Source organism: Mus caroli, unplaced genomic scaffold, assembly GCF_978045245.1.
Source record: "Mus caroli unplaced genomic scaffold, Mus_caroli_1 scaffold_10, whole genome shotgun sequence".
Classification (NCBI taxonomy): Eukaryota; Metazoa; Chordata; class Mammalia; order Rodentia; family Muridae; genus Mus; species Mus caroli.
In genome coordinates this window covers 65,661,333-65,685,229 of record NW_028227265.1, presented here as the reverse complement: position 1 = coordinate 65,685,229, position 23,897 = coordinate 65,661,333, and the positions used below count along the sequence as shown (strand labels likewise).

The following is a 23,897-nucleotide window of genomic DNA, read 5'->3' as shown; positions in this document are numbered from 1 at the left end:
CCCTATATAGTAAAACCAGATAAATATATCACAAAGATGTAACATTCTAAGCATTTAATAACCTATTATATGTACAACAACATGGCCTAAATATAAAATGAGATTACTTCATTTTTAAAATAATGTAAAGTTTAAAGTGCAACTAAGACAGCGACAGGACAATGACAAACAGTGGCACAGGTCTGTATTACGAAGCCGGCTAAAAACAGTAGCAGAGAAGATTAGCTATATAATCTAAAAGACTGATGAACAAAACCTTGCATGGATCATTGAGCAGAATATACTGTCAAAGCAGAGATTATTCTTTGTAAATATTGCTCTCTCCCAAGGTGACATTAGTCAGAAACTATTTTGCCAAGTGAAGAATGACAGAGAAAGTAATAAGAATGCTAAAAGCATGTTTTTAATTAGAAGGTAAATGCTGCTAAAAAGAATTTTTGGTTGAGAAAAATAATGAGACAAAATAACTAAAATGTAATAATAACCAAGATAAGAGATGACTGGTTGATTAGAATAAGGTGAGTGGACTTGAGAGACATTACAGTCTCCATTGTTTGTGCTGAAAAAATACAACTTAAATATGCCTGCTATAAACTTAGAAGTCTAAAAGGCATAGAATCACATTATAAGAAAACAAAATACACATGGTCTAAAATGAATTAATTCTTATAATTCATAACTTATAACAATTTAATACATCCTCGTTATCATAAATAATATAAACAACAATAAAAAATGATACATTTGTTGATTTCTTCTGGAAACATTTTTGAAATTACTTTTACTGGTAATCATACAAGAACAGTGAATTAGTTTTCAATACTAATAATGTAGAGCATTTTAACAGGATTGGAGGGGGAAATATCAGTTATTCATTGCTGTAATTTGAAGTAGCTTTATTATTCTTGCATCAAATGTTTTCAAATTCTACAAAATCTTGTTTTTTTTTTTAAATGATAGTGAGCTTGACGATTCACACAAATAAATGAAGCATTTGGAAAGCAGAGACAAGAGGGTTACCATGACGTTAAGGCTAACCTGTGCTAAACAGTGAATGCCAGGCCCACCACAGCTACTTGGAAAAACAATCCCAAAAAGCCACAAAGAAAATAATCAGAAACATGTTTTTCGTAACACAGAAGGGACTTATTAAAGTAACCTATACAGAATTTTACCAAAATGTATAACAGTATTTCAATAGGCACACAATTCTTAAATTATAAGTAGCTATATGAACTATAAGGTTATTCATGCAACCAATCAGTAATTTCTGTGAGTAAAAATCATTTATATTTCTTTTTCAAAGACTTTTTCTGTGAATATCACAAGACCCTGGACAGCTCTGTATCCATGCTGTTACTTAAAATCACCAGCCATCTCTAAGAAGACCTGGTAAGCAATCTCAGTAACTCAGTGTTACACTGAGGCTGATGGGTGTGTTTACAGTCATTCCATGTGACTTCAAGAGTCAAATTCAAACAATAACTTGACAGGCAGAGGGACTATGGATTAAAGTCCAGTCTGGACTACAGATTTGATGAAAGACAGGTTGGGAAACTTACAAAGACCCCCCTCCACCTCAAAATAGAAAGCAAATAGATGCTGTAGCTGTAGCTGTAGCTGTAGCTGTAGCTGTAGCTGTAGCTGTAGCTGTAGCTGTAGCTGTAGCTGTAGCTGTAGCTGTAGCTGTAGCTGTAGCTGTAGCTGTAGCTGTAGCTGTAGCTGTAGCTGTAGCTGTAGCTCACTAGGAAAGTATTTGCCTAGCATGCTTGAGCCCCAGGGTTCAATCTCCAGCATAGCAAAATAATAATAAGGAACAATAATGGTAAATAAACAATAAGAAAAGTATAGCTTAGAACTAGTGAAATGCTTTACATATAGGAGACTGAAGGAGAACTCCTCAGGTATCCACTACCTTTTCTCCCGGGGTCACAGACACTCTCCAGATGCAGTGCGTATAGGAAGGGTAGCCGTTTGGGAATCCTGGGGAGGAAAGGTTGCCACTGGATTCTTGCAGGGTTTCTCCACATGCTGGAGGGGGAAAGGCATGAAATTACTTACTAATCATTACGAAAGGCATGAACATAATAAATAGAGTGTTGGATAGTCATATGCATTTTTATTTCTTTTCTTCCTTATGTTCTTTTTGTAACTAGTACTGGCTCTAAGCCCCCTGAGTCCTGAGACTTCAGATTTGTACTACCATGCCCCACTCTAGACACTTAATACCCTTCAAAGGTATTAAGTGTCTCTTTTTATGTCTCTCTTAGATAACTTCAGTATGCTTTCTGGTGTCACTAAAGATAACCATAAAACAAGACATGAGGTGATAAATAATTTAGCATATATAAAGTTCTCTTCATGGAAACTTTTCTCATTCATCATTATAGCAGGTAATTTCAAGGACAACCATTCTCCTTCAGACTAGGGAAGAATTTCTGTGTTCTGGAATCCTGAGAAACCTTCTTTTCTATTAAAATAATCAATGTGAATGGCAGCTATATATTTACAGTGGTGTGTAGCAAATTTAAATAGTAATTCTAAGTAAAGTTATGTACTACTTTAACATTTAAAAAAGTCATAAATGGTGACTAATACAAACCCAATTAAGGTAATATCAAAATGTAATATACAACAATTCAAAATAAGAAAGGCAAAGAAACGAAAGAGGGAAACATTATTAAGAGGCAGGAGTGGTAGCTCAAAGCTTACGAATACTTGCTACTCTTGCAGAGGACATAGGTTTAGTCATAGGAACCCGCACTGTAGCTCTCAAACCCACTGAAGTCCAGCTTAGGAATGTGATGCCACCTCCAGCCTTTGTGAGCACTGGGGAATCACACATACAGACATCCATATAGACAAACACTCATACACACAACTTAAACATAAATAAATCTTTAAAAAACACCCATTTTCCAGAATGTTCTATACAAGGGGTTTCTCTGTTTTCTTCACTCATGTGTAAAGACTTCTAAAAGGGTGATTATACAGTTTTCACTTTCTAAGCTCTTCTTATTCTTTGGAAATAGGTGTCAGTGACATGAAATTACAAACTGTAATCTACACACTTTCTATGCTGTAGGTCAATGGACATAATTCCATTAGTTTCCCTGGAACTTTGGCAAGGGGCATACTATGCACCCTATGAACCTAGCTGGATTTCAGTCTCTGAGAATTGCTTCCCCCACCACAGTTTTCGCAATGTTCATTCAATTGCCTAAAAGACACTCTCTTCCCCGTGAAGGGTATAGCACTCAAAACAGACATTCCCTGCATCTGAGGAGGAGTAACACACAGCATGAGAACCCTCATCTCTTCAAATACTCAATAAATTATAAATGACTCTGCATATCTTGTGTTAAATAAAGAAAGATAATGACTCTGGAAACGTAAAACAGAGCTATAAAAACAGTCTGGGATGATATAAATATTTATATCATCAGCAAAACAGACACTATGTTTGCACAACAAAGTAAATCTAAAGTAGAAATGAGTGATGCTTATTCTGATGAGCCAGGCAGATAAAGGAATCATTGAAGAGAATGAAAATGCCTGAGGTCAGAAGCACATAATTTAGCACAGTTACCGAACGACCTAGGGTCCTTGATACATGGTTGTTGCAAGGAGACTTAGAAGAATCTGCTAACATTAGACTATGTGCTTCTAAGAAAGATATGTTTAGATGTTAAATAACAACTGGGGAGCAGAAAGTGTTTTATGAAAAAAATATATTTTTCCACTATTTTCAGCAAATTATGTGAGAATCAAAGCCTCGATTGAGCAACATGAAGCTTATGCTGAATCCTCTATAATAGAATTAAAGCCATAAAATGATTGAGTCACAAATACATAAAAACTATGCTGTTCCAATGAAAAGTAGATTCTCTAAATTGTAAACCAAAACATAACATAATTTAAAGAGTATTTCTCTATAAATTATAGCCAGATTACAGTGTAAAAATGAAAAAGCATTTCAAATGAAGCTTTAGTGAGCATTTGATTTTGTTTTGTTCAATAAGCTATGTTGTCTCCCTTTCAAAGTCTCAACCTACCACACACTGACTGATTTATGCTCAAATATAAAAATCAAATTTTGGCTGGGTATGGTGGCTCCTATCTGCAATCTCATGCCTGTAGAGCCTGAGGCAGGAAAAGTATCTAGAGTTAAAGACCAGCCTGAACTACAGAGTGATCTCCTGTCTCAAAACATCATCAGTGAACTGGGGAAGGGGAACTAACAAGGACAGATGGCATGATTAATTCAAATGTTTGTCCATTAATAGTAAACATAGGAATGAGAGGGAAACCTTAATTCCAATGCTGTTAGTAATCCCAAAATATCAGCAAGTTTAAAATGATTTCAATCAATTTTCTTGTCTGAAATCAAAAACAAAAACAAACAAACAAACAAACAAAAAAACACACCTACTTTCCACCTACTTGATCCTCAGATTCCATGAGGTTGTTTGTTAGAGTGAATGACATGACATGTTTGAATCCATAATCACTCCCACCTACAATTAGAGAGACTGAGGGGTGAGAGTATGGCTGTATATGTGTGGATTACAACTACTGCTCCACTAGTGATTGGGAAAATGAAAACAATAAACTATACTGTGTTTTTATAAATTGTTATTGTTATTGTTGTTGTTGTTGATGATGATGATGATGATGATGTTTGTAGACCATGAGTGTGAACCTGGGCCCTTGTGTATACAAAGCAAATACTCTTATCACTGAGCTTAATAGCGGCCTTTCCTTCTTAAATTGTGGTCAGTATGGCCTTGAACTCATTCTCAGTCCAGAAAAGATTTGAACTTGCAAACCTCCTGCCTCAGCATCTAAAGTAGCAAGAATTGAAAACCTGTGCAAAATTATTAAGAGACAGTTTATCACAATCATCATGCTAGTCAAATCAAAAATTAAAAATAGAAATCATTACCATATGTTCCCGTTCATGTATAAAATATATATGTGAATATATATATATTCTCTTTTTTCATCATAAAAATTCTAATTTGATACTACATAATAGTGTATTTTGATCAAATATAGTCTCATTTTTTTAATAATGAGCCTAAATATACTGTGGACTAAACATTTTTAGCAAATTTTTTTTCTGTCAACATCTAAAGTCTCCAACAAATATTTAAAGCCTCTCCTCTAAATTTTCTAGGAATAAATTTATAACTTTGCTCTGGGCATAAGTATCTATACAATAAAATATGTTTAATACCTATACATCTAAATTACCCATTTTCCTTCAAAATTTTATATTTGTTTGGATTTTAAATGATTCTCAAAAAAGATAATAGTGACAGTACACAGAGCTCAGTAATGAAGAGCTTGCCAGGAATTCATGAAGCCCTGCCCACATACACCAATTATGGCACTCCATGTGTGTGGCCCGTGATCATGGGTGATGGAGGCAGGAAGATCAAAGCTTGGCTAAGAAGTAAGTTTGAGGCTGTCTACAAAAGACGATGTTTGTAGTTGTTCTCTCATAAGATTCCCCTCCCATGCTGTGCTAGTCATATATAAACTCACATTTCCTTCCTTGTCTGTGTAATATCTAGTACAGTGTCTTTCACATACTGAAGCCAGTTCATTCATTCATATAAACTGAGCAGCTAATTTATAGCACATTCTAATGTGCATGGGATCCTATGGGAGCTATTGATTTAGTGCAAGAAATATCAGGTAACAACACAATGATGGGTGTAAGATACAAGGGCAATGATTACAGAGTTTTTGCAAATGTGGGGAAATGGAAACCAGGAAGCTTTTACCTAGGGAGACTTAAAGAGCTGGCAATTTTCAATGTTCCCAATGAAGGAAGAGGCCAGAGCAAGTGACATCATAGTTCTAAGGGAAGAAGAAAATAAGAGTGAGAAGGCAAGGCTGGAACAGTAAGTAACCTCTTTAAGAAGCTGAGAAGAGAAGGGGCCATGTGTGAAAAAAGATAGCTTGAAAGGGAAATTAACCTCTGCCTTAAAGATGTGAGAAGAAAGATTTGCATTTGGAATGTCACTTGGACAGCAGTGTGGCTTGAGAACAGAAGATGTGAAGGTAACTGAAGAGGACAAGTTAAGACCTGCTATTACTGATGCAATGAGAGTTTGGTACCCAGATGTGAATGCACAGCTGCAGACTAAGAAAGCAGGAATCCAAGAACCAAATGACTGCATAGAAATAGACGGGCAGAAGGAGTGAGAATCTCTCTAGCAGTCTGCTTGGGGTTATTGGATGGGATATGCTACTGACCAGTGAATGTGGAAAGGTGTGCTGGATAGACAAATAAGTGCACCCACAAAAACGTTAGGAGATAAAATGAATGAATAATGTTCCTAAGTGTTGTCAATGTATTTTAGCTGTGTGTGTGTTTGCAATTATAAAAGAATATTCTCCCTGAATCTGAATCTTGGAAAAGTATTAATACAAAAATGTATGCAATGGAAAATGGAAAATTATAAAAACACAAAAAATTATGTAATGGTAAAGGAAGCGTTCGTTAATTTTAAAGAATAAAAACAAATATTAAAACCATTCGAAATGTTTTAGTAATCAAATCCCAGATATATTGGGATGGTCTTCTATCCCTACCACCTCCACATAAATACAGATCTATATACATATACATTATACCTGTGTGCTATTTACATATAAAACTAGAAATGCTTATAATTTTGTTAATATATATTAGCTACATACCTGTATTGGTGTATACACATATGCATAGGCCTTCTCACATGATAAAAGAGATTCAAATATTCAAAACCTACTTTAGATATCTACTTTATATTTTTCTTAACTTTGCTATATTCCTTGGTGCTTTGGCTCAGAGTACAGTAGTTTTTCCAAAGTCCATATGGTGAGGGCTTTATCCCAGAGTACTCCTAATAGAACATAATGTGACTCTGAAGAGTTCAGGCTTCATAGAAGATTTTTCAAAGCAGAGAAAGGAAGAATGGGATCTCAGTCCCCTGCTATGGGCAGAAGGTTTGCTCTCTCACACACTTTCTAGGATGAGCTGACCTACCACTGGTTCAAAAACAGTGGGTCCAATTAACCATCAGCTGGAACTTCAATATTACAAGGTAACTTTTTGAAAATCTTCATTATACAATTATCTTGTTTTAGTAACAGAGAGTTAAATACTTTGCAGACTTAAGGAAGATTTACTGAGAAAATATCAATGTTGCTAGTTGGGGTAAATGCCATGGACTTACAAGCAATATGTTTACAAGATGACAAAAATAAATGAAGACAAAATACATACAAAATGCAGTGCCTATAATAGAAGAGTTCAATTAATCATCTAGGAAGAAAATAAGATAACCCTAAGATTACATAAATGAAGAACAATACATGAAAATGTGAGAATTATAAGGAACAGGGCTCAGAAGAGAAGCAAAAGAAAAAATGCATAATTTATTAAGGTCAGGTATGCTGAAGCCACATGTGTTAAACGGACTTCCTTTATTAACCAACTAATAATACTGGGATAAAGGTAAAATGAAGATGAGGCCCAGAGAATTAATTATCTAGCCCTAAGTAGGTAATTTTTTATCCAGACCATATAGAAGATACAAGAACTAATAATAGTAGTAGGATTATAGCGTGTCCTTTAAGAATTCTCAGTGCTTAAAATATTAATAAGCCCATGGGTCTTTGAGTGGCAGAGCCAAGAAATCCCCTAGTTTCTGTGTTGAACAGTCCTACCATCTCCTCTCATAGCCTTTATCAGGCTCTATTAAATGGCCAAAAATGAATGAGTTATAACAGCAGAATCCTTCAGTTGTAAAAAGTCACCTTTATTTTTTTACACAATAACAAAAAGAAGACTTTTCACCTGTCTCTAAAATTAATAACAAAACAATTGAAGTGAAAACAATTCTGAACAATAAGAAAGTCATGCTTTTAATAGAACCTTAAAAGTCAAATTCTGCTGTTACCTTAAACTTTTCCATGACAAATACAGAATGACTATGCAAGAAGTAATTGAAATCCCACATACTACTGCTTGTGTACATGCCTGTGTGTGTGCATGTGTGTGAGTGTAAGTGTTGTAAATATTATAATGGATTAAAAGGCATGGAATCAATATACATCCTTATGAAACTTGCCAAGATTGGAGAAATTAACAATATGTACATTGCACATACTATATTTTAAATAATTCAAACTATATTTTGTATTACTTAGGAGAAAGTAATGGTGTTTATAGTCACATTACTGTGAATTTTTCCTTTTGGAAAAGGATAGAACTACCAAAGAACATAAAAGTCACAGCCTTGTACATCTAACTATCCACTACCCAATTTATCCGCTTTACTTTAAACTCAACAAAATTGCTCTATAACATGAAAACAGACCTGATAGCTCTTTGGAGGTAAACTGATAGTGAAAAAATACTGACATAAAAATCAGTCAGATATTTTTAATGATTTATTCACAAACATAATTTTTAAAAAGGTAAGAATAAGGCTCTCAGTAGGATGGTGGAATTTGGAACGTTCTGTTCCTTATGATTCAAGAGCTTTAAGGAGCAATTCACTTTTCATACAGCCTACAGAATCAACTAAGGAGGATCATGGGGTTTCAGAGACTAAAGCAGCAATTGGAGAGCATGTATGGGTTTGTGCTAGTCCTCTGTATAAATGCTGTGGTTGTTGGCTTGGGGTTTAGGGGAAGACTTCTGACCTTGGGATAAGGGGTTCCTGACTCTTTTGCCTGCTCTTGGGACCCTCTTTTTACCTACTGAGTTTCCTTGCCCAATCGTGATGTGATGGTTTGTGCTTAGTTTTATTGTACCTTGTATTCTTTTAAGGAGGGAGATGGGAGGGAGTGGATCTAAGTGAGAGAACAGATGGGGTGGTTCTGAGAGGAATGGAGGGGAAATTACAGTCAAGATATATAGTACATGATAAGAATAAATAAAAACTTTAAAAGTAGAAAAGAGAAAACAAAATTATTATTTTTCATAACATTTTACCTTTCAATGTATTGTATTACCATGCTTTAAACTTCTATTGGGTTTTTCTAAAATATTTCTCAGATTTCAAAAAATAAATTATTGATCATTTATTATATAATATTTATGCATAAGAGCAAAAAAGATCTACAGGTTTTAAGTAAAGGTTTAAATTGTAAACTATATAAATCTCTTGAACATTTAATAGGCTTATATTTTAAGAAATTTATTAAAATAAAATTTAAGAAATATTCTTAAAATATTTTCCTAGAAAATTTGATTTCAACAAATGAAATCTCTTCTCTTAGAAAAATTTTTACCCAGTACTCCCCAGATCTCGTGTTTCTAGCTGCATATGTATCAGAAGATGGCCTAGTCGGTCATCACTGGAAAGAGAGGCTCATTGGTCGTGCAAAGTTTATCTGCCTCAGTACAGGGGAACGCCAGGGACAAGAAGTGGGAGTGGGTAAGTGGGGGAGTGGGTGGGGGAGCGTGTGGGGGACTTTTGGGATAGCATTGGAAATGTAAATGAAATAAATACCTAATTAAAAAAAAAACAAAAACATAAAAAACAATAAAACAAAAACAAAAAAAAAGGAAAAATTTATTTCCTATTGACGATAGTCTTTTAAATACAGATCATTCAAAAATCTGATGCTGGGAATAGTGCCTGTTTGATACACCCATATGAGTGTAGGGGTTCTACCCATGTAAACATTAGGAGGCCACGAGAAAAACACCAGATATCCTCATCTGCCACTTTCCCTCCACCTATGACCTTGAGACAAGGTCTCTCACTGTAAGAGAAACGCCTGACTGGAAGGGCTGGCTGTCCAGCAAACATGGATCCTCTGTCTCTTGTCATTCCTCAGGGCTAGGGTTAGAGGCACACACACCTTGCCCAGATAGTCATGTGGGTGCTGGGAATTCAAACCCAGCCCTCATGCTTGAGCAGCAAGAGCTCTTACCCACCAAACCCCTTTCCTATCCCCAAGAATCTTACTGTGAAGGAAAGATGATTCTTTTTAATGTTATCAAGGACACAGCATTTTAGTACAAAATTGCTCGGATATTTAATAATGATCAACAACTCTGTTTCCTCCCCTTAATTTAAAAGAAATAAAATGTAGCATATCTTTGAAATTATTTCTGCCCATTTGTATCAGTTTACAATTATACATATTCTAAAGTCCTCTTTGTCCTTCTTTACAATCACTAAAACTGAAAGATATATACCATTTGCAAGAATAGAGACAGACAAGAAAACAGTTGGGGAAACTGAGGCCTGATTATCTGAAGAAGATCTGGGACACATAGGATGTGCAGTACCTGGACATCGATACAGCTTTCTTGCTTGTGCAATGTCTCCTTTGCTTAACCTGGTCCGTTGACCAATTGCAGGACGAATGCCATTATCATCACGGGAGGGGAGTATTGTGTCTAAAAACATCCCTCTGCAAAAGCAGAAAAAAAACGCACCTACGTCCATGAAAAGCATAGGGGCTACGTTTTCCAAATTCAATCAGCAGTTACAGCAGTGTGAACTTACAGCGGGATATGGGGCTCTTGGAATACTCGAATTAGGGGAGGAAAACCTCATTGGCTATTTCCAGAAATTCTATGGTACATACTTTTCCCTTAGATGTGTAGCCCATATACTTTTTTTAAATTAAGGATTATTTAACAATGCCCCACAAAGAACACAGTTGCTTTAGTTTTATTCCCCCCATACTGATACAAGAATACATTAGACCATCAGATTGTGAAATAATTCTTACAAAGGATGAAAATTAGCCACCTGAGCAGGCAGTTTTAAGGTTACTAAATAATTGCATGAACCAAAGGTGAAAGTACAATTTTAACTAAACTATTATCTGAAGCTGATTGTCCTTGAATTCTAAGTGTTGCTGCAGCTTATTATGAAAGAATAAGAATAAACAGTATAACCAGTAATACATTACCATGCAAATCAAATATATATGCTATTCAATTTTTCAAGACAAAATCAATAGCGAATTAAAAAAAAAACCCTTACTGATGGTTTATATATTTTATTTATTTGCTGCAGATACTGAGTTCTTTTGGAGTCAAGGTTGTGGTGAGAAGTTGCTATTTTCCATAATATACATAGTTTAAAATTCTGACTGCACTGCACTAAAGATGCATTCTAACTTTGCAATGCATATCAAACATTTATGACTCTGGAGAAGCAGTGAATGAGCTGGAAATGCCTTGGAAAGGGTAGAACTTGGGAGCATATAAATGGAGTTTTAGGGGAAATAAAACACAAATAATAGAATGCACTTTATATAAAATCTTTAAACTAATTTATAAAAATATAAAGGTATTTTAAGTGGTGACAAACAAAGAGATATTCCATTCCAAAATGGAACATACAGCACATGAGCTGCAGGTCATAGAGCCGCAGCTTCAGCCCTATTTATTCTTTTCATTTGAGAACATTTATTAAGTACAGTTCTAGGCCTGAATTTATAACAGAAACTTAAAGAAGCTGGCATCCTGCCCTTTGTAAAGTAACTCTAATGTGAGAAGGATATCAATCAAGGCCACAACCTGCAGGTCCTCCTATCCCCAGTTAACCTCTTGCTATCTAGAGAGCACAAACCACTATGCACTTGAGAGGACCTGGAAGGAAACAATCCTTGTGCCCACGTGATGGGACTGCAAAATTGTGCAGTCCCTGTGGAATGCAGTGTGGAAATTCTTCAAAAAACTAAGAGTCAAATTAGCATGTGAGTTTGTATACCAGCTTCTTGGAGTGACAGAGAAAAGAATGGAAAGCAACATCTCTGAGGTGTTCACAGCAGGGTTATTTCAGTCAATAGAAAGTGAAAATAATTCAAATGCCCTAGCAGCCTAAATGTCTACTGATAAATATGTGTAAACACACACACATATGCACATAATCATACACATTCACACGCCATGCATACACATCAATACATATACACACACATATACACAAACATGTTCACACCACACCCAGACACATTCCACACATGAAATTCACATACATACAAATATATATATATATACATATATTTATATTTATATACACACACATCATATACATATGCAATCTACCAAAACTATTATGCTATCATGATAGCATTATTCATCAGTGTCATGGAAGTAAATTATGCTGTTATACCTCTTAAAAAATTCTAAATGGCTGGCATATGTCAATCACAAAGGGATAAACACGTGTGATTTCAATACAAAAGTATCCAAAATAGTTGTATTCAAAGAATTTTGGAATAAAAGGGTACTGAAGATTCTGGAGGATAATCAAAAGAGAATACACAGAGTTGTCTAACAGATTCACCATTTCTATTTCAGAATATGAAAAGGTTCTGGAGAAATGTTTTATAACAAGGAATATATTTAACAATATTAAAATGAACACCTTCAAATAGATGAAATGATAAATTTTTATTTATATAGTTTGACATAATTTACAAAACAGTAATTTCAAATACTTTTGAGGTGGAAGAATTGTTATTTCCTAGAGTAATTTCTGTCAATAGATTACTAAACAATCTCTTGAGATTCAAACTAAAATATTATGAATCAGGTCAGTCAAATAACTTTCTAAAGGAAACATACGATGACTTAAAATTCAACCCTCTCAGAGGCAAGGGGAGAGGGGATTGGGGAAGAACTCTGGGAGGGGAGACCAGGATGGGGCCAACATTTGGAATGTTGATAAATTAGATAATTAATTAATGAATTAATTAAAATATAGATTTCCTTATGAAAATGTATAGAATTGGGTTTTGTTGTTTGAGAAATTCATACAGGAATATAATGTGTTTGGACCAAATCCACACACATTTCTCCTCCCCATTCTAACTCTTGCCACACCTTACCCCACTACTTCTCCCCTATCCATTTTATGTTCTCAGAGAGTCAGTGCTGTCAGTACTGATATGGATTTAGGGCCATCTCCTACCATGACAACCTTATCTATCAGATGCCACATTCCTGAAAAAAAAAAAAAAAAGCACGGACCATCTCTCTCCCCAGTAACTATCAGTTGTCAAAGATCCTCAGGAGTGGGGGGACTCTTCCAATCCATGTTGGGATTTCAGTTGGTCTGACCTTGTACAAGTATTCACAGTCATACCAGCTGTGTGATGAGTAGGATAGCTTTGGAACAGTATACATACTCATGGCTATGACAGTGTGGAAGACAGAGACTGCAGGCAGTAAGACTGCTGATTTATCATGAAAGATGCTAATAATGTACCTGAGTCGCAAGGGTCAGAATAAGGGGAGACAGACATTTCAAACTTAAGGTAAACCATCTCGGAAGATTAGAATGAATTTCTGTTGCTGTTTGGCTACTCTATAGCACCCTGTTCCCATATTCCAAAAAATTAACTAATTAATTATGCAGAATTTACTAATTCCAAATAATTTAGTTTGGTGCCATGACAGAGAATTCTTGTCTGAACTGAAACCCACACATCAATTTTTTACATGTTTCTATGGAAAAATTAAATCAATTCCAAGGTCCTAACCAAACAATAAAATTTTATAACTCTAGTTTCAGCCCAGATTTCTGGGTGTATTTTTAACCAAAAGTTAAATTCCAATTCCAGGAACAATAAGTATTTGGATGTTTTTCTATTTAAATAAATGTATCTGAGAATCAATTTGTCTGTGATATGCACTCTAGAATAGAACTATTTAAAGTCCTGTTAACATTCAATTCATTTTAAGTTATTTATTTATGTATGTATTTATTTATTTATATTGGTTACTTTATTTATTTTATTCAAATGTTGTCCCTCTTCCTGGTCTCCCTTCTGCAAGTCCCCATCCCATTCCTCCTCCCCTTTGACTGTAAGAGGGTCCTCTCCCACCCACGCAACCACTCCCACCTCACCACCCTAGCATCCACCTTCCCTGGGGAATCAAGCCTTCAGAGGACCAAGCACCTCCCCTCCCACTGATGCCAGATAATGCTAAGGTTTTATTTATTTTTTTTATAAAGAAAGTTTCAGAATATCTTCACATTTTAAGTGTTTATAGAATGCTGTTGTTTACATTTTCATTTAAAAAATTATTCTGGAAATAAATCTGACTTTGTTCTACCTTTGGAAAACTGACTGTTTAAAACATAATTAAATGTGCATGAACTGTGAACTGGTCAGAGTTGAAAAGAAAGAGTGAAAGTAAAAGAGCATCTAATTGAAAGATGACAATCAGCAAGTAAAAGGAGAGAGAGAGAGGAAGAACTCTGTTTGAATTTGATCTTCCTTACCTGAGAGCTATTCCCTTGGTAGTGCCATCTTTAGAAAGAAATACATGAAAACCCAAACTTAGAACAATTTGAACTAACACATTTAGTTATTACTGACACCATTTTAAGCTGGTAGTTAGATGGCTATCATTACAAACTACATGAAAGTGAAGTATCTTCCTAATATGGCCTTTGAGAATTCCTCTACTAATATCTGTTCTGAGGCATGTGTACTGCCAAAAGTGAAAGCAGACAGCCTAAAGCACAAGCTAAACACAGGGTGTGCCATTTCCTTGCAACAGGGGAATCACGTAATTGACTTGTGAAGTCTGAAATTTTATTAAATGGTGCTTTGCCAATTTAAAAGGCTGAGTAGCTAGGTAGTTGCTTTTACTAAATATTGAATAACCTTAGTATATATAATTGTTTAGATAATCGATAACGTTGTCAGCATTGCTTTTCATTAGTGCTTTAATAAGAAAAATGCATTTTAAATATTTTTTTCAAATGTCTGCTGTTGATATGAATGTTAACTATTATTTGTGTGCTCCACTTTTGACCCAGGGCAGTATTTCTACTTCTAAATATATACACAGCTTTGTGGGGAATCACGTGAAAAAGGGAATTAAAAGTCAAAAGGTATAACCTGAGACTCCAACCTTGAGAAGGTGTTCCTGGCGTAGTGCATGATACTGTCAAAATCATATCTTTCCCCAAGAGAGTTCACTTCTCCAGGCTCCATCTTTAGAAAATTGTACTCTTGACCTAAGAGTCCGGGAAAAACAATATCATAGAAGACTTGTAAATGAAAAAAATGGAACAGAAATCTGGGTCTTCTCTTTGGATTTTACTACATGAATGGTATTGCCATTGCTTATTTTTATACATTCGTGTGCAAAGAAATGAAGCAAATCCATATGTCTAAGTCAAATTCCTAATTGTCACATGACACAGGAGTGGAACAATGAGCTAATTCTACAAAAGAAGATAAAGAAAAGCATATTGTTCTTCCAAATACTCTTTATCTAGCTCATAATATACTTTTCTTTAAAATTTTATTGCTGGTGGGTGCTACAGAAATAATTATAATTACTTATAACCAGAGCTTAACACAAATTCAAGTAATCATGTCTTAACAGATTCCTTTTTTTAATAATGAAAACATTTTTATTATGTATTTTCTTCATTTACATTTCCAATGCTATCCCAAAAGTCCCCTATACCCCCACCCACCCACCCACTCCCACTTCTTGGCTCTGGCATTCCCCTGTACTGAGGCATATAAAGTTTGCAAGACCAAATTCAAGTAATCGTGTCTTAACAGTTTCCTTTTTATCATAGTCACTTTACACTACATGTAAATTTAAAGCCAACGTCTGTATGTTTTAGACATTGGTCTTGAAAATCCACCTAATGTCAAGCCTCTGATTCACAGTAATTCAAGAACGCACAATGAATCTGCACTGTGAATATTTTCAGTCTAGAATATTCCTGCCCTGGTAGTTCCAGTCAATCAGAAAACTTCATGCAGTAACTGTTCTTTCTACTATCAGCCTGAATGCTTAGGAAAAAATGTATTAAGAGTTATAATTTTCTAGAACTGTCTATATTTATTTAATTGTATATCTATTTTTATTGCATAAACATTCTTCCTTGTTTTGACATATATTTATCTTGAATCAGAAATACACTTAAATATTGCCTCTATTATAAGATTTTCCCCCTTGGTCCACATGACAAAAATGATTGGCAAAACAGAGGAAGATACAAAGATGGTTTATAGTAAACTTCTCATCGACTTGATGCTTGAAAAAAAGCTTCAGATGTCCTATGTCATCTTTATTTCACTGTTACTATAAATTTAATAAGAACACCGATACCTGGTTCAGATCCCTGGGAATTCCACATGCTCATATGCATTTTCTTTGATTTTTGATTTTTGATTATATCCTTCTTTTAAAATATCTGTTCACTTGGTTCTGGGTACCACACTCCACTGATATTGCTCATATTTCTAGATGTTACTATAGTCTTTCAGAAAACATTTCTAAATGTTACTAAATATTGTTGCTGTCCATATTGTATATGAAACCTTTTGAATCCCTGTTCCCTCATCTTTAGATACTCCCCCAGAGAAGCTCTTATCGTTCCTTTACTACTAAGTAGGATCATTACAGGGTTTTTCAAATCCAAAATTAAGCTAAAGGAAATAAGTGTTTGTCTTTTTCCTTTTTCAAAACACCTTGTGTTAGTCAGTGCCTCTTGTTTTGTTTGATAGAACCAATATTTGCATTGCTGCCTAGAATAAAACTTTTGAAAATTTCTTCTCATGTTTCCCTTAAAACATCTTGAGTCTTTTCCTGCCTTTTCCTGCTCAAATCCTGAGAAGCTTCTCATCTCTCAGAGATGATTTATGCTGGGTTCTCGGGAACATTAGCTTCAACTTCCTAACCTCAAGTTAAAGGTCCCACAGCAGGTAGAGCTTTTTCCAAATCTGAGTTGTGTTTCCAACCTGTGATGGTTTAAATAGAATAGCCCCCTTAGGCACATATACTTGAATACTTGATCCTCAGTCTGAGGAACTGTTTGGGAAGGATTGGGATGGTAGAAGAGGTATGTCATTAGGAGTGGACTTTGAGGCTTCCAAAGTCCACATCATTCCTACTTAGCCTTTTCTTCTTCCTACTTGCAGATGAAGATATAAGCTCACAGCTACTGCTCTGGTGCCATGCTTGCCTGCTTGCTGCTATGCTCTCTGCCATGATGGTCAAGCACTCCAATTTCAACCCTCTAAAACAGTGGGCCCCAAATAAAGTCTTGCTTCTATAGTTGCCTTGGTCAGGGTGTCTTATCATAGCAATGGAAATGTAACTAGGACATAATCCTTCAATGATTCCTTAGTTAAGGGCAAAGCATAAATTTCCTACTCCTATATAAATGATATTGATTCTTCATAACTTCACCAGGTAATTAATAATTAATAATCACCCACATATAACTTAGCATAGAGCATAGGCTGGGGCTAAATATTATCATGAGGTATTGCAGCCTAAACGTTCCATCACCTTTTCTTTACAGTTTACTTGTTTCTTTTTGAATGTTCTTAATTATAGTCTTCTTGACAACTGTTTTTGTTTGCCAAATGTAATATCTGCCATGCTTTGTGCACCCTGCCATGTTCTCAGAGTATATATCTGCTTTTCCCCTCTTATCCATCTGTGTTTAGACACAGAATTTACACTAAGCTTTGTATTTTTCATGGCACGGACTCCACAACTACTTTTGTGGTAAGTGGAATGAAGTAGATGAGGAGAAAACCAAGCAAATAAACAAAAAATATCAACACTCCTGATGACTGAAAATTCTAAAAATTCAACATAGTCTTGTCATTGACTGTGATTAAGAAAATAGGTTACCTTTTCCTCTGCTTATGTTTAAGATATATCCTACAACAAAATGTCAAGCAGGGCTTAGATATTGTTTTCATATGAGATGGACTGGTATTTTTATAGTATGAAAATTAAAGTAAATATATAATTTACAACAAGAGTAGTATCACTCACAAGATTCTAAGAGAAAATTAGATATTAACCATAAATTATATTTTAATTAATCAAGATATCCTTAAAAGTTGTTCTTATTATAGTCAAGTCTATGAAGAAAAATCTCCAAAAACCTATTAAAACTATCCTGGACATGACTATTTTCAATGGATTGATTCTCTCCAGAAATTTTATCTGACCCAGCACTGATCACTGTAACTTAATATATAAGTACAGATCTCAGACTCCTTTAAGTCTATACAGCATAAATGAAAGAACTAAGTATAAAAATTGTTATTAAAATTATTAAATATTGTCAGCTTATTGCTCAAGTACTCATGCCTACTTATGAAAAGCATAGATATTTAAAATAAAATAACTACCTCTTAGGAAGGAAAGCTTAGAAATGGTTATTTTTAATATAGTAAAATGTTGAGTTTACTACATTTAAAAAAAAAAAGTTACATGGTTTAGAAATGTAAGTTTGCAGGTTCCAACAGGTCTCACCTGGCTGGATGTTCTCTCTAATGATGGTGACATGGTTGTCTCGGTCTGGGCGGGTATGTTCATGCCAGAAGCCTATCACGTGGCCCAGTTCATGAACAACAATTCCAAACTTGTCACAGTTCTTGCCAATAGAGATGGCCTGAGGGCCATTTCCCCGCCGACCAACATAGGAGCAGCATCTATAAAAAATAAAGTGGACAGCACAGAAAGAATTTATGGAGAGAAGACAGCAGGACATGATAGCATGAAACTCCTAGAAACAATACTGATCACCTGTATAGCACAACATATACTGACTCAGAACAGCCTTTCATTAATGAGTTTTACGTTCATGTAAGTTTCTCAGTAATTAGATATTTGACAATCATCTTTATATTGGAATAATCTTTGCCTTATTTTCACAAATATTCAGAAGTTATATTAGGGAAAATTGTGGTAACCATACATTTAATGTGCTGTTGAAAGGGATAGTCAGTCTTCAATATCTGCATCTAGAATCACTATATGTTTCCATCACCACAGAAACTACAGTGTGTTTATCCACTAATAATCTAGTACTACTTTTCTCTTGAGTTAAAATTTGTTTTTATCTCTCTAAGATAAAGAAAAAAAATACCCATCTGTGATAAGGCATTGGATAATCATCACATAAATTAATCTTCTTGCCAAAGGAGTGATTATATATATATATATATATATATATATATATATATATATATTGCTCTTTAAAAGTTAATTAAGGGCAATAGTTCAGGGGTTAAGTGACTACCACTAAAAATATAAGGAATAGAGGTTAGATCATCAAATCAATGGAGATGATAGGCCTGAAATCTCATATAATCCTAGCCTCTTAAGGGCATAACACAGGCAAATTACTAGAGCAGGCTGGATAGAGCTACAGGTTAATCATATGGGCCAATCAGTGGTTTGTTTAAGAGATATATTGAGTACAGTTCCCTATATGAATCCAGGTCCCTCCATATGCATACAGATACACACATTCACACAAACTAAAGCAGAGACAATATTAATAGAGGGGCCAGACAAGATGGCTGAAAAGATAAAGAAGACACATGTGTTTGATTCTCATGATGCATGTGATAGAAAGAAAGATGATTCACCCTACGAAGTTGTTCTCTTATCTCTACATGTGTGCCATGGCAAGAATAGCTACACGGATTAATACACACATGCACCCACAAATAAAAAACGTGATAATATTACAAAAGCTAAGTGAAGGTGAATTACCTATGGTTGTTAGTTAACTGGATAAAGAGGCTCAATCTCAATGCCACCCCAAATTTTTATTAGATATTTTCTTCATTTACATTTCAAATGCTATCACCAAAGCACCCTATACCCTTCCCCACCCTGCTCCCCAACCCAGCCACTCCCGTTTCCTGGCTCTGGCATTCCCCTGTACTGGGGCATATGATCTTCGCAATACCAAGGGCCTCTCCTCCCACTGATGGCCGAATAGGCCATCCTCTGCTATATACACAACTAGAGACACAGCTCTGGGGGTTACTGGTTAGTTCATATCATTCTTCCTCCTATAGGGTTGCAGACCCCTTTAGTTCCTTGGGTACTTTCTCTAGCTCCTTCATTAGGGGCCCTGTGATCCATCCTATAGATGACTGTGAGCATCCACTTCTGTATTTGCCAGGAATTATCATAGACTCACACAAGAGAGCTATGTCCGGGTCCTGTCAGCAAAATCTTTCTGGCATATGCAATAGTGTCTGGTTTTGGTGGTTGTATATGGGATGGATCCCTGGGTGGGGCAGTCTCAGGATGGCCACCCCAAAACTTATGTGTCACAATAAAACCCTGATGATCTTGTTTATAGTGGGGTTTTGAAAAACTAATTGGCCATGAGTGCAGATTCCTTATTAATAAGGTCAAAGACCTTATGGATGATGCCCTAGAAAGCTACTTTCAACCTTTCCACCTTGTAAGAAGACAGCATGAACATAGTCATTTAACATCCAAGAACTGTCCTCATCATACTTAGAACTCACAAAGTTCACAGTGCAAAAGGTACCCAAGCTATAATACTCAAGGACAGAGCACTATGTAGGCTGTGACAATTCATGAAGGAGAAACACCAGTTGATAGTGCTTGAATATGCTTGAATAGGTTTGAATATGCTTGGCCCATGGAACGTAGCACTATTGGGATATATGGCCTTATTGGAGGAGTTGTGGCCTGGTTAGAGGAAGTGTGCCACTGTATAGGTGGGCTTTGAGGGCTCATATGCACAGGCTCCACCCAGTGGGAAAGAGAGCCTCTTCTTGGTTCCCCATTGAAGACAACCTCCTTCTGGCTGGCTGCCTGCCTTTGAATCAAGATGTAGAACTCTCAGGTCCTTCTCCAGCACCCTGTTTGCCTGCATGGACTGAACCTCTGAAACTGATTGCCAGCCCCAGTTAAATGTTTTCCTTTATAAGAGCTGCCTCGGTCACACACAGCAATAAAACCCTAAGACAGGTTTTGCAAACATTGTTATTTTGTTATAAAATGTGTGTATTGCCCACTTACTGAATATTACAGTGCAATATTCATTCCACTACTCTATTCATTACTCACGGAGGCCCGTTGATGCTCAGACAGAATGCTAAGCATTCAATAACAACTTATTGCACATTGTTTTAAAAGTTCTGATACTTATATACACTTGGTGTTTTTCTTTAAATACAGGTTCCATATATTCATTTACATATGTCATTCATGCACATGTGTGAGGGTGTACAACAGAGAATCATATGTAAACTCACAAGAGCATCTATTTTAAAGTAAGTTTTAAATGTTATAATGATTGTAGTCATAAGTACAAATAAAGTCCACCTGAAGCATTAACAATTACAGATTACATATAAATATTCTTAGATATCAAAAGACAGCGGCCCATAGGTGGTCTGGAAATTGGGAATAACAGGACATTAGACACTGTCAAAGGCCTTTTTTATTTATTATTTTTAAGTCCAATAAATTAGTTGTTCAAATGATGGGAAGGGATTTAACTTTTGTCAATTTGACAGTATTGTGGATTTTCCACGAATATAAATTCTCATATCACACCCACTTACTCTTTTTAACTTAATTTTGCATTCTTTAAATATCTATATATTTTAACTCATGCTATATCAACTTGAGAAGTTAATTCATACTCATTATTTGTGAGTGCTACATCAACTAATTAAGGTTAAAACATCAGTAACAGAAGTCTTTGGGGAAAGACTCATGAGGAAAGAGTGAAGTTAACAAATATTCTCTTTTGCCTGTACTTATACTTTAAAAACAATACATACAATTCACACACAAATACCACATACTAAAAAGTAATTGCCTACATATTCAAAACTTATTTGATTTAGAAAAAGGTTTACTTTTTGTAAAGTTTGGAGATTTAAACTAAAATATTTGCTATTTTAAAGCAACAGTAAGTAGACAGAAATATCTGATGATTATATAGCAATTAAACTACCCACATTGAGTCATTCTAGCTGGTTATATTCAGAGAACACAGTACTTTGCAAAAGGAATTCTGGGGCATTGAAAAGCCGTCTATTTATTTAATGCTAAAACACCCTTTTTGGCATAATTTAACCCAGAGCAATTTCCCATAATAAGATGGATTTCATGGTGGAAAGGAAAAATATATTTCACAGTGCTATTATTTTCAATGACTCTGGGAAATAAAAAAGTGTGTTACTTTGATCCTTGACTAACTAAAGGTCTTAAGTACAGAGGATTCTAGACATTAACTTTCATTAAGTATATGCTTATAAAAATATCAGGCATGTGTTGACAAGGAGACAGATGATTCAAAAATGCATAGCTTAATCAAAACACTGTCATAGTTTCTGGCAAAATCAAGTTATATGCTATTTTCTTCTACTTGATTCTTGACATTTCATTCTAATTTATTTTCCATTTTTACACCATGATATATCGAAGGTCAATCTGACCGCTCATACACAAAGAAAGGATTCATATATAAGAAAGTTTTATTTTACCTTAAATTATAGAAAGTAATCTAAATCTCACGTTCCTGGTTTTTATTTAAAGTTTACAGACCAAAACACTATAAAGTTTTCTCTATAGATCCATGATTTAGGGTTGTTTTTACTTTTAAAAGTTACTTCCAATTATTTTATTTAATCACTATCTTGTCTTCATTAAGATGACTAAATTCTTTTTAATTTAATTTTAATTTTAATTTATTTTTATACTCCATATTCAATTCCCCACTCCCCCCATCCACCCTCTGACTGCTCCACATCCCACACCCCCTCCCACTCCACTCTGTCTCCACGTGGATGCCCCTCCCTATATCTATTCAATACAGTACTAGAAGTGTTAGCTAGAACAATAAGACAACAAAGAGTTAAAGGGGATACAAATTGGTAAAGAAGAAATAATGGTATCAATATTGGTAGATGATATGAGAGTATACATAAGCGACTCCAAAAGTTCTACCAGAGAATTTCTCCAGTTGATGAACAACTTCAACAAGTTGGCCGGATATAAAATTAATTCAAATAAATCAGTATCCTTCCTTTATACAAAGGATAAACAGGCTGAGAAAGAAATTAGGGAAATAATTCCCTTCACAATCGCCACAAATAATATAAAATATCTTGATCTTGACAAAGATGTCAAAAATATACAATGGGGAAAAGAAAGCATCTTCAATAAATGGTGCTGGTCTAACTGGCTGTCTGTGTGTAGAAGAATGAAAATAGAGCCATATCTGTCACCTTACACTAAGCTCAAGTCCAAGTGGATCAACGACCTCAACATAAAACCAGATATTCTGAATCTAATAGAAGAGAAAGTGGGAAAGAGCCTTGAACTTATGTACTAAGTTCTTTAGCTATTTTCTATTTTTAAAATGTCTCAGGACATAGAAAGTTCAAGTGTTCCATTACACTATAAGATACATGAGGGCAAGGGGCTCTCCCTCTTCTATTCACTGATAGCACAAGCATCCAGGGCAATGTATTCATGGCAGATAGTACATATTGAAGAGCTTACTTAAATATTTAGCCAACTTCCTTAGCTTTTCTACATCCATGAGGAGTATTTCAGTGTATATCCCCCAAGTTTCACTCTCAGTACAAATAGCAACAAATAAATAAACCACCTCCCTATACACTGATTAGCTCATCTTGGGGAGAACCGATGGTAATCTTCATTTTCCTTCAGCTTTCTCAGTTCAAGAACAACCAGTAATCCTGAAGCCTCCCTTTTCCCCCAGCAGTCAGTCCTGCTGGCTATACCTTTAAGTTTTGCCCAGAATCCTCATGCAGTGTGAGTACCCTTTTCTAAGGGCCTATCATTTGACATGTGGAGTGCTGGATGGTTAACTCAATTTTTCTCCATTTCTTTCTTACCTCACTATCACAGTGTGTTTCTTAACATCATGATAGTTTTTAAATATCATGTAAGATAATGCCATTATTCAGCAACTGTGTGGTAAATTGTGTCAATGCTCAAAAATACTCATTTCCCATCTCTGGCTGATGATTACGAGTGTCTGTTCCACTAATGCTGGGTTTGGTTAAACAGCTTGCTCTGGACAATATCACAGAAGCCA

At 35.3% G+C, this 23,897-nt stretch overlaps 1 protein-coding gene across 2 annotated transcripts in view; it reads right to left on the bottom strand.

Annotated features, from left to right (window-relative positions):
- The window catches only part of Tll1 (tolloid like 1), a 206,235-nt gene that overhangs the window by 84,362 nt on the left and 97,976 nt on the right, over window positions 1-23,897 (bottom strand). For both annotated transcript variants that reach the window (XM_021170021.3, XM_085843944.1), the window contains 4 exons: window positions 18,296-18,474; window positions 14,906-15,011; window positions 10,307-10,431; window positions 1,916-2,031 (listed from right to left, as the gene is read on the bottom strand). In XM_021170021.3, coding sequence (XP_021025680.1) covers window positions 1,916-2,031; window positions 10,307-10,431; window positions 14,906-15,011; window positions 18,296-18,474 — 526 coding nt within the window. The remainder of the gene's footprint in view (window positions 1-1,915; window positions 2,032-10,306; window positions 10,432-14,905; window positions 15,012-18,295; window positions 18,475-23,897) is intronic.